Source organism: Rhododendron vialii, chromosome 13a (assembly GCF_030253575.1).
Source record: "Rhododendron vialii isolate Sample 1 chromosome 13a, ASM3025357v1".
In the NCBI taxonomy this organism is placed as follows: domain Eukaryota; kingdom Viridiplantae; phylum Streptophyta; class Magnoliopsida; order Ericales; family Ericaceae; genus Rhododendron; species Rhododendron vialii.
Window position 1 is genome coordinate 15,851,775 of NC_080569.1, and position 11,675 is coordinate 15,863,449.

At 37.3% G+C, this 11,675-nt stretch overlaps 1 protein-coding gene and 1 pseudogene across 2 annotated transcripts; one reads left to right on the plus strand and one right to left on the minus strand.

Annotated features, from left to right (window-relative positions):
* Positions 1-838: 838 nt before the first annotated feature.
* On the plus strand, positions 839-7,039 carry LOC131312986 (cytochrome P450 71A1-like). Of its 2 annotated transcripts, XM_058341023.1 has the most exons (4): positions 839-973; positions 1,084-1,420; positions 5,654-5,738; positions 6,336-7,039. In XM_058341023.1, the coding sequence occupies exons 2-4, from the start codon at positions 1,130-1,132 to the stop codon at positions 6,875-6,877; spliced, it is 918 nt and encodes a 305-aa protein (XP_058197006.1). In that variant the 5' UTR covers positions 839-973; positions 1,084-1,129; the 3' UTR covers positions 6,878-7,039. The 2 variants fall into 2 exon arrangements, with proteins under 2 accessions (XP_058197006.1, XP_058197005.1); XM_058341022.1 differs by having other exon boundaries at positions 896-1,420.
* A 783-nt stretch (positions 7,040-7,822) lies between these two features.
* Positions 7,823-10,290, minus strand: LOC131312985 (cytochrome P450 71A1-like; annotated as a pseudogene).
* Positions 10,291-11,675: the final 1,385 nt, after the last annotated feature.

An 11,675-nucleotide genomic window follows, 5' to 3' on the forward strand; every position in this document is an offset into this window, starting at 1 on the left:
AATTGAAATAAAGTGAAATTTAGGTGTTTATGTAACATTGCAATGAAAGTTCAGGTGTCATTTTGAAATTTTTCCAAAATTTTACTAGTACATAAAAGTCTTGTACACTGCACAAGGTACAAGTTACCCAAACCCAACTTTGAGATTTTAAGATTTCTAACTTTTCAAAATCTATTGAATCTTAGAATTTGCTATTTAAGGCCCGTTCTAGAAACATTCTTTGAAAATAAGCAGCTTATTTCACATTTTCAAACTAAAAAATAATTTTTCAAATTTTTTTTGCACCAAACAAGATCCACGTTGCATATTTTTAAATTTCAATAAATGTATAATTTTTGAGCTTAAAATTGTCAAACTTAAAAAATAAGAATTTATTTTGATTTCTGGAAAGGACTCTAAGTGGCCAACATCCAACTCCCCGTAATTATATATATCCAACTCCCCGTAATTATACATATCAATCCCGTTTATACTTTCCCTCTCCGTAGTCTTGATTATGGAGTACTACTTTCTTCTCTTTCTTTTACCATTAGCCTCCCTTCTTTTCTTTTTTCTTTTGCGAAAGTATACCTGGATCAGAACAAGCTGTTATCTTCCCCCAGGCCCTCCTGTTCTACCCTTTATTGGAAACTTACACCAGCTTGATTCCTCGCCACTCTATCATCAACTATGGAAACTCTCCCAAAAATATGGCCCCCCTCATGTCTCTCCGACTCGGTTTCACCCCGATGCTAGTGGTTTCTTCCTCGAAAATGGCAAAAACAAGTCCTAAAAACCCACGATGCGGAATTCGCTTCCAGGCCTCCTTAATTAATTTCCTTAGCTTCAAGAAACTATATATCTTACAACGGATTAGGTGTGGCTTTTGCACCTTACAATGACTCGTGGAGGGAAATGAGAAGGATATATTTGTGTCCTTCACCTCTTTATCCCCAAGAGGGTTCAATCTTTTCGCCCCATTCGCGAAAACGAGGTTTCTAAATTAAACTAATCAATAAGATTGGAAGAAAGGCTTCTGATTCAAAATTCGTTAATTTGAGTGAGATCGATGTTAATTCTTTTCTCCAATACAATTATTACCAGGATTGCTTTTGGGAGGAGTTACGATGAGGAGAGCAGTGAAAGAAGCATGTTTGAGAATTTGCTTAGTGATTCTCAGGCTGTTTCAGCAAATTTCTTCTTCTCTGATTATTTTCCTTGTTTGAGTTTGGTTGATAGACTCACTGGAGGGTTGACTCGGCTCGAGAAAACTTTCAAGGCTCTGGATTCATTTTATCAAGGAATGGTGGATGAGCACAAAAGTGATGAAAAGAGGAGTAAATTGGGACAAGAGGATTTTATTGATGTGTTACTTCAGCTGCAGAAGGATGGCTCATCTCCGATCAAGCTTACTTTTGATCACATTAAAGCACTTCTCCAGGTGCTAGCTACCTTGTTAATTTCTTTAATGAATTGTTGTTTCAATAGGTTTCTATATACAGTTTACAATTTTACAGTGAAATTAAATGCTTTTTAAAAACCAATTTTATTCCCACTACAGCAGAAATTGAAAGATCTGCCCAAAAAATTTTTTTTTTTTTTTTAAACATTTATATTCAAAAATTGGAATGGGCAATTTTCCGGAAGAAAATTTGTTGATGCCTTTTGAAAAGAAAATTTGAGGCTAATCCACATCAATTCTGCATTAAGCTACTTTTAAAATAATTCTCATATTGGATTCTATATTTTCTATTTTGGAATGTTTAATTGAAAAAGAACTCATCCGAAAACCTCAGATAAAATCAACTTCAAGGGATGGTATAATAATAGTGACTTGACCATCAGGCGGCCCCAAAAGCCATTGGTCTGTAGGCTTGTACGTCATCCTATCAATTTTTGTATTGGGTCAATCCTTACTGAACCGTCGCTCTAATTAGACTGCATTCAGAACTTGTGGAAATTAAGAAATGAAAGCAAGGGAAAATTAAAAAAAAAAATTCCTTCCCTTGTTTGGTTTCAAAGAGAAAATGAATGGAAAATTTTCAGAATCGGGCTCCGTTTGTTTCGATGTAAAATATTTTACAATGTAAAATGTTTTTCATGTAAAATATTTTTTCAGAAAAAGAACTTTCAACTTTTATTTTCCAGTGTTTGGTTGGCACATGAAAAATATTTTTCAAAACAATGGTTTTCCGTCGTTTGGTTGTCAAAATGATTTTCCACTCAAATGGTTCTGCAAATATTGCACCAATAATACCTGTGTAACAAAATTTTTGGACGGTAAAGATATGTCGAGCGGCACCACATGGTACCCTTGCGGCATTGAAAAATTCCTCAAATGGTAGGGAAGAATAACTTTCCTTCTTGTTGGGATTGCACACGTATAAAAGCGCCCAAGCACAGAGATTGAAACACAACCGTAATGTTAACAATGGAAATATGAAGAAAAAAAATTATATGAAGAGAGACATGGTCCTTGAAGAAATCTAATTTGCAGCGCTACTCATGGACTTTTTTGAACTAGTTATTTATTTCGATCAAATCACATATGGGAGAAGGGGATTGGTACACCTGTTTTGAGAAGGGGGATGGGATACGTGGAGTAAGACCATCGGGTACCAAAAGCAAAAACACCTTACCGAGAAAAAGAGAGTAAAACATTTTCACCGCTTTCATGCAAAATATTTTACCTGAAAAATATTTTCCTCCTCTTTCTATCAGCCAAACAGCGAAAAATCGGTAAAATATTTTACGTCCATACAAACGGAGCCAGTTCAACGACTTATCCTCTAATTTTCCTTCAACTTTATCCGTCTAATTTTCCTCCTAATTATTTTTCTTTCATTTCTCTTTCTTTAATTTCCTGAAGTTTGAAACATGGCCTTATAGTTGGATTTCCGCAAGTGAAAAAGCCATGCTCAGAGCCCTTTTCCTTTTCTTGTTTTTTTGGGCTACGGGGACCCGCTCCTGTCTCTTCTGACTCGATCTGGAGTTTGGTATTTTATCGGTTTTTGAGATAATAACGCTAGAATTAGACGGCTCTATATGATGAAATGAAAAAATAAAGTTAGTGCAATGTTTAAAGTCTTTTATCCAACGTAGGGGTATCAAATGAGCGGGTTTGGATCAAATTGGATAAGTTGCAAGTGGGTTGGGTTCTTAATGGGTCATTGACCCACTTAGACCCAATTAGCTAGGAGTCCAATTACCCATACCCAACCCAACCCATTTATTTAAAATCAAACCCAACCCATCCATTAACCCAATTAAAATTAAAAATGACTAAAATACCCAAATATACTAAAATGACCATATCACTCTTGTACATTTAAATGACTAAATTACCTTTGCATACTAAAATTACCATAATACCCCTATATACTAAAATGGCTAAGCTCGAGTTTTAGGCTCGTGTCGTCAACAGCAGCTCAACAGTTTAAAGCTTGCTTGGCTCAAAAAAGCACAACTCGTTTGTATATACTTGGCTCGTTTGTAAAGACTCATTTAATAAATGAGACCGGGCTCGGCTCGTTCGATCTCCCAAAATTGGGACCAATTTTGATCAAACTTCATAAACAGTAAACACAACTGAGAATCAAAATCCTCACTCACATAACAATAAGATTACAGAAACTAGAAGTTAATTTTAAAATTTAACCAAGACAAACATCCTTATAGACAGATATGTACAGAGAGAGAGAGAGAGTTGTTGGATGGAATATTTTATTCACGATATCGGGTCTGTTATTGCCGTCGACGACGATGATGGTCCCTTGCTTCGATCAATATTAGTACTATCACTAGTAGTACTCATGTTTTTGCCCAAGTATGTGATATTCCGTCTCAGTGTTCTGCGTTTCGGCTCAGAATCCTTGGCTCGTTTTATATAAGTTCGGCTCGAACCGGACTCGGCTCGTTTACAAACAAACGAAGTTTGAGTTCGAATTTTTGATTCATTTAGTGTACGAGTTCATTACAATACCCGGCTCGACTCGGCTTGTATTGTAACTGGAATTCGTAACATGAAACCGTTCAAACCAAGTCACCCGTTCCCGATTTGACCAAGAAAAAGGTTCGCTTCACGTAACATGTTTACTTTTATTTTTTTCATTTCTGTGGTTGTTTTATTTTTTTGTAGGCTAATGTTCATGACCCATTGGGCATTTAAGTTGACCCAATTGAAACCCAATAATAAATGGGTTAGATGGGTTTAGACCCATTCTAATCCAACTAATAAATGGATTGAGTTGGGTCTATTTTTTAATAGATGGGTTTGAATTTCTTAATGGGTCTGGGTTCAATTTACCACCCCTAATCCAACGGTTCTTACTCAGTTTGGGAAATAACATGAGAATTCTCCACTCAGACAATGGAAGGTGCTTGTCGAAATGAAATTGGGCTCTGTGATTAGTCGGTCCATTGAGCTGGGCACAGAGTTGTAAAAAAAACATACAACATTTGTTTTTAGAACCATGCTACTCGTACATACAATCTGTGCACAGATTGTGCACAGATTTTGTAGTGGGGCTCACCACGGGTCCCACACAAATGATCCAAGTTGTTCATTAAATGTAAAATATTTTTCCCAGAGCTCCGATAAAAATCAGCTCAATGTAATATCTATAAGTGCTCGATCCAATCATCTAAATTTTCATTCATATTTCCAGGTAATGAAAAGTTAGATGATTAGATCAAGCACCTATAGGTATTGGATTGAGCTAATTTTTTATAGGAACCCTTGAAAAAATGTTTTACATTTAATGAACGGCTCGGATCATTTATGTGAGAGCTGTGCTATCCACACAGATTTCTGTGCACAGATTGTGCACAGATTTTGTTGTGGGGTCCACCACGGGTCCCACACAAATCATCCAAGCCGTTCATTAAATGTAAAACATTTTTTCAAGGGTCCCCGTAAAAAATAAGCTCAATCCAATACCTATATGTGCTTCATCCAACCATCTAACTTTTCATTCAGATTTTCGGATAATGAAAAGTTTTACGATTGGATCGAGTATCTATAGGTATCGGATTGAGATTATTTTTTACGGGGACCCTTGAAAAAATATTTTACATTTAATGAACGGTTTGGATGATTTGTGTGGGACCCGTGGTGGGCCCCACAACAAAATCTGTGCACAATCTGGCACAAATTGTATGTGTATGTAGACTTTCTGTTTATGTGAGACCCGTGGTGGGCCCCAACACAAAATCTGTGCACAATCTGTGCACAGATTGTATGTACCAGTAGCATTTCGGTTGTTTTTACCATGCATGCCTGATTGTTCATTGTTTCCCCTAAAAAACTAAAAGCTGTTCTGGAAAACTAATTCTGACCGGAATGAGAGAATCATCCATTTCATAACCGGAAACGTCGCACCCCTGAATCAAAGACCTCTGCGAGCCTGAACGGCTACCACACCTCCATCCGAGGTGTCCACACCCCATCACCGGGGTGTCGACTGTGCCATGTTGGGATCATCTCCTTGCAGCCTGTGACTCCACCTCCCCCAATCTGCAGGAATTTTTTCGGAGGTGTGCCCATCATTAATCTAGCATGGAGCAAATGAGACTAGTCTCCCAGTCGTTGCCGTGATCGCTAGCACTGTACAATTCTTCAAACACGATAGATTACATATATGTTGCTAATATTCTCCTTTTTGTAAATTATCAGGATATATTTACCGCTGGAACGGACACAAGTGCTGCCACATTAGTCTGGGCAATGACCGAGCTAGTAAAAAATCCCAACACCATGGAAAAAGTGTTAGAACTTTGGTTCACAAATATCATTTTATAACAAGAATCATTGGACTACATGATCGCAAAGACACAAATAAGACAAACATGAGAGTACGAAAATAGTGAAAGTAGGAAAGATGTTGCTTGTGAGATTGAGAGTCGTGTAGTCACTGTCTTAAGGCTAATATTCCTCCCCTCGTGAAGGTTCCACCGGAGTATACTAGCCCCAAGATTAAACCCAAGCGCTCACAAGCATTCCTCATCCGATGTTCACGACCACCGAGAGGTTTGAACGAGTTACGAACCGAGTTGCCCAATCAACATAGAAAATATAGAAAATAGAATGTGAACTTTCACACAAACATATTTGTATCTCTCTTTTTGTACATCTCTAAGAACATGAGTTTTTGTCTTTTCTATTTTTTTTCTCTCAATTCCCTTATATGAGATACACATATATATAGGAGTAATAACCATTAATATAGAGATAATGATAGAGCATAAATACTCTTTATTTTGTAATCGATATTTCAATACTACATTAATATTGTAACGGTAAAACATTAAAGGTGAGGAGTTAATACTAATATTTATTTTATTAAAAATATTCCAACAAAAAGCCCAACAAGAAATCAGAAATATAGCCGGAAACAACGGCAGTACTATACACGAGAATGACCTCCAAGAGTCTCGCTATCTACAAGCAGTAATCAAGGAGACAATGAGGTTGCACCCACCAGCCCCACTACTAGTTCCACACGAAACAACCCAAAAATGCAACATATTCGAGTACGAAATCCCCCCCAAAACTGTGGTCCACGTGAATGCGTGGGCCATCGGAAGAGACCCGGACTCTTGGGAAAACCCGGATAAATTTTTGCCCGAGAGATTCATTGGGAATTCCATCGACTTTAGGGGAAGAGATTTTGAGTTGATCCCATTTGGGGCGGGTCGAAGGGGGTGTCCCGGACTACACATGGGAGTGGCGACAGTGGAGTTTGCACTTGCGAATCTTTTGTATTGGTTCAACTGGGAATTGCCTGATGGGATGAAGAGGGAAGACACTGATACAGATGTGAAGCTTGGAATTACTATGCACAAGAAAAATCCCCTGTGCCTCATGCCTCGGAAATGGTCTGGGAATTTCGATGAATAAATGTTGCAGGAGTGATCTTATACTGATCTTCTTCTTCTTCTTCTTTTTTTTATCAGATCTTATAATGATTTCCATCCTTGTGTTTATTCTAATGTCATATTGTTAGGAAAAAGTTATGGGTGTTCTGGTTCTTAAACAGATAAAAATGTACAATGTGTGTGTAGTCTTATAGCTATGTTCATTGAACATGTTCAGAAAGATCGATAGGGTAATTGGGTTTGCTTAATTAGACCTAATCTGCAAGTTCTACTATTTCATTCTCGCTTTATATGTTTGCCTTAGTGAAACTATTTGCAGAACCTTTATAGTGTATACCTTTGCTATGGAAGTTGTCATATTGCACATCACAATTTACATGACCTCTCTGTCTTAATACACTTGTTCTTCTTGTCCGGATTAGCTTACACGCACTTCGACTAATCCATGAAAACTTAATTCCACTTAGTGTTTTCAAATCGAGATACATATCGTACATGTTTTGTTCATTTTATAAACCGTATCGGGATATGTATCGCAGATCGTAAGATACGTTAGGAAAAGCTAATATAAAATTACAAAATAGTTATACATTATCGTGTGTGGAACCTAAAAGAGGCAGCTTCCAAACCAAAAAGATCCATTCAGAAGTTTAACCATTGTCGAAAGGATAAGTTATATCTGCTTCTGAATGAATCCTGAAAGATAGTGCGAATCTTGCCATAAAGTATGCTTGGTGGATATTGGTACGGACCGTACGGTCACATAGAGATATATTGCAAATATTAGTACAAAGTTTGTATGTAGTAAGTACTTGGGGCTGTTTATTGTATATTCATGTAATGACTCTTTTATTTATCTATGAAGTTATTTTTGATGTCAAAATATATACTATATTTTGTAGCTTACCATCGAGCCGTCGATACACCAATTTGAAATGCAAAGCCAAGTAGAAATGCAAAGCCAAGTAGTAAGTAATGGAGTACTTTTATTTGCTACTATTTCAAAAAGATGTGTGACATGACATGTGACATTTCCACTTCAACCGCGGTTTCATTCAATATGCCACAAATTAAAGCTTACAGCACACCGAAACTTAGAGGACGATTTGACCATGCTCACACAATTAATATTCCACATTCAACAATTACGTTCTGATCAAGTTATCCATGCAGTACCTGGCCTGAAAACTTCTTAGCCACAAGGCACAATTCATTCTTCTTATGCATAGTAACACCTGGTTTCACCTCTATGTTGATGTCTTCTTTTTTCATCCCATCAGGCAATTCCCAATTAAAATGGTAAACAAGGTTGGCCAGTGCAAGCTCCACCATCACAACTCCTAGATGAATCCCTGGGCACCCTCTTCTTCCCGCTCCAAATGGAATGAACTCAAAATCTTGTCCATTAAAATCAATACTACTTCCCACAAATCGCTCTGGGAAAAATTCTTCTGGATTTTTCCAACACTCGGGGTCCCTCCCAACGGCCCACGCATTTACATAGACGACTGTTTTTGGCTGGATTTCGTACCCAGCAACATTGCATTTTCGAGTTGTTTCGTGTGGAACCATAAGCGGAGCTGGAGGGTGTAGTCTCATTGTCTCCTTCGACACAGCTTTTAGATAAGTAAGGTTTTCGAGGTCATTTTCCTCTATTATACCACCTTTTTCTCCAATTGTATTTCGAACTTCTTCTTGGAGTTTGTTCATTACTCCAGGATTTCTCATTAGCTCCGTCATTGCCCAGACCACGGCTGCAGCACTTGTGTCAGTTCCGGCAACAAATATATCCTGATCAAGAGAAATAAAAGTTGAGAATATACTACTCCTATCAAATAAGAACTTGCACTTGCATAGTTTTTCGGGCTTTTAATAATTTGTACCTTAGAAAGTTTTAAATGGAGCAAATCACACCCTAAAGCCCAAGCAATCAATTACATTTACCCCGAATTGAAGAAAAGTACGTAGCTAGCTCATTATTATACCCATATATATTGCACCATTTTCATTCGATTGAGGAGAAAACTTTCCAAATTGATCCCGAAAGTGAAAATTTTCTCCTTCCAAAAAGCATTCAATGGGGGTCACAATAGTACTCGAATAAAAAGTAAGAAAAACAACACAAATTCAGAAATTTTCAAAAACAAACCTACCAGAATGCTTATGTTTAATCCGCCGCTTTTATTCAAATTCAATTCCAAAGTTCACCAACAAAAACTCTGTGCTACCACGTCGCATTACAGGTATGATTAAAAAAAGAAGAAGAAGAAGTTCGCAATCTAGACATGTTTCTCTAAAAATTAAGTTTCAGGTTCGAAAATTTTTAAGTGCTATCAATTATTTTTGGGTTAATCCACATGGGACTTTGCTCAGACATTAAATGGGTTCTCCGCTAGTGGACGATGATATTAGTCTTACATAATTAAAGTAATTGAGGTACACGTAACTTGACCCAAACACCCTGAAGTATAAGAATAAATATAAGAAAGGACGAAGGATTACCGTGAGCACGGCTTTAATGTGATCCAAATTCAGATCGATCGAAAACGAACGATCATTCTGAAGTTGGAGCAAGACATCAGTAAAATCCTCTTGATCACCCTCACCCCTGTTTCTTCCATGATCATGGTGCTCATCAATGGCTTCTTGCAAGAACAAATCCAATTCCTTGCAAGTTTCCTCGGCCCAATTTGACAGTCCAGTGATTCTATCAACCCAAGCCGTATAAGGAAAATAGTCTGAGAAAAAGAATCCCGCTGCCACAGCCTGAACATCATGCAAAAGATTCTGAAACTTAGTTCTACCACAACCTTCATCATCATACCTCCTCCCAAAAGCAATCCTACAAATAATTGCACTAGTAACCGAAAGCATTATCTCACTCAAATTCGCGAGTTTACATTCTAAACCCAACTTGGAAATATTTTCAATCATTATGCGAAACCTCATCCTTGCGAATAGAGCGAAAAGACTGCACCCTCTTGGAACTAAAGAGATGAAGCATACAGATTTTCCTCATTTCCCTCCAGTAGTCGCCATACGGTGCAAAAGTGAGGTCTAAGCCATTTAGCGATATTTTTTGGCCGCCAAAAAAAGGCGGCCTGCCGGAGAATATTCTGTCGTGGGTTTTGAGGACCTGTTGTGCCATTTTGGCAGAAGAAACGACGAGGACCGGGGTAAACCCTAGTTGGAGGGACATAAGAGGGCCATATTTTTGGGAAAGTTGATAGAGATAGCGGTGGAGTGCTGAGGTATCAAGCTGGTGTAGGTTTCCAATTACGGGAAGCCTTGGAGGGCCAGGTAATTTAGGATTTATTAGTAGGCCATTTTTTCTGTGTTTTCGGATTAGGAAGAAGAGAATCGGAATTACGAACAGAAAGAGAAGGAATTCCATTGTGGTCTAATATAATATCTGGGTTAATTTCTTTGTGCTAACATTTACTCTTATCTTAGGTTTCTTATCTTAGAGATAGATAGACAAAAAACCAACCTTACATATAGACGATTGATATAGTAGCAATTTCCAATTGGATATCGTGTCAGTCATTAGTAATTATATTTAGTAGTCTCAGAGCACAACAACGTGGTGCTCCGGATCATTCCAATACTACACATTTACGTGAGATTCATGTATATACGACCTCAATGTGTAGTGATAGTTCTGGTGGAGTGTCGCAAACCACGACGTAACAGTGCTCTGGCCATAGCACTGAATAATTAGCCCCTTATGTTTATGTCTGAGTCTTTAATTAGCAATATTTTACCTTACTATAGAATACTTACAACTAATCTTGTTACATATTCCTCAATTCCTTTTTAATTCTCATGCTTCGTAATTTCAATTTATTAAAAAGACATCATCATTACACCTTTCACATCAATTTTTACCTTCACTTTCTCTCCTTACCCTCTATGAAAACATCATTATTACATTTTTACTCAATAACTTTTCAAAATAGAATCTACTTTAGGGGCAAAATGGAAAATTCATCAACTTTTACCCACGAACTTTACAAAATAAATACTTATTAAAGGACAGTCTAAAATAGAATACTGGACTCCAAAAAAAGAACGGAGGAAATAGTACATATCAAGTCAAATTTTACTTGGCTTCTTTAACAACTCTGGTCCTTATCACTTTAGAGTATAAAAGAACAGAAAACATGCACTCTGGTCCAAATGAGTGGGTCTAAGTTAATAACGACTTCTACGACAATGACGAGTATCAAGTGAATGTGGCGTATAAGTTAGTGTTGAATTGTCCTGATAATTTCTCCACTAGTAAAGACAAGACACAGGCAAGCAGTAAGCCAATAACCGGATTCATATATGTGTCAATCAATAATCAATAACCCGATTGACACATATATGAATCTGGTTATTCTAAACTCCACGGATTTTAGAAAACTCCATCGATCGAGACGATCTCTAACGCATGAGATTCAATCAAACTAATCATCCCATGCAAAGAACAAATCAGAATTTCTTTAACCCCAATGAATTTCATCGAGCGGGCATGCCACTATAAACTAAACGGCTTGTTCCGATTTCATCACACTAGTTAGTTTGAATCCAGTTTAAACCCAGTCGCTTACAGTTTTGTGGTGTACATTAATTCGACACAAGATTGAGTTTCGTCCAACTTTGATATTGTCCAATCCCCCTCCAGTTTTCAATATTTTTGCGTCCATTCAGAATTCAAAAAATGATCAGAATAATTCATTTGTAGAACTTCATGCAAAAAATTAGTTCAATCAAACTTCGTTAGCTATATGAATGGATCACGTTTGTGCGAGAAAAAAACGCGAGCAAAATATGGT

Excerpts from the sequence above, each read along its gene's own strand:
- LOC131312986 (XM_058341022.1), top strand. The coding sequence starts at position 1,049 with ATGTTAATTCTTTTCTCCAATACAATTATTACCAGGATTGCTTTTGGG. Across the intron at positions 1,421-5,653 it reads ACATTAAAGCACTTCTCCAG|GATATATTTACCGCTGGAAC; the intron begins GTGCTAGCTACC and ends GTAAATTATCAG. Across the intron at positions 5,739-6,335 it reads AAAAAATCCCAACACCATGG|AAAAAGCCCAACAAGAAATC; the intron begins AAAAAGTGTTAG and ends AAATATTCCAAC.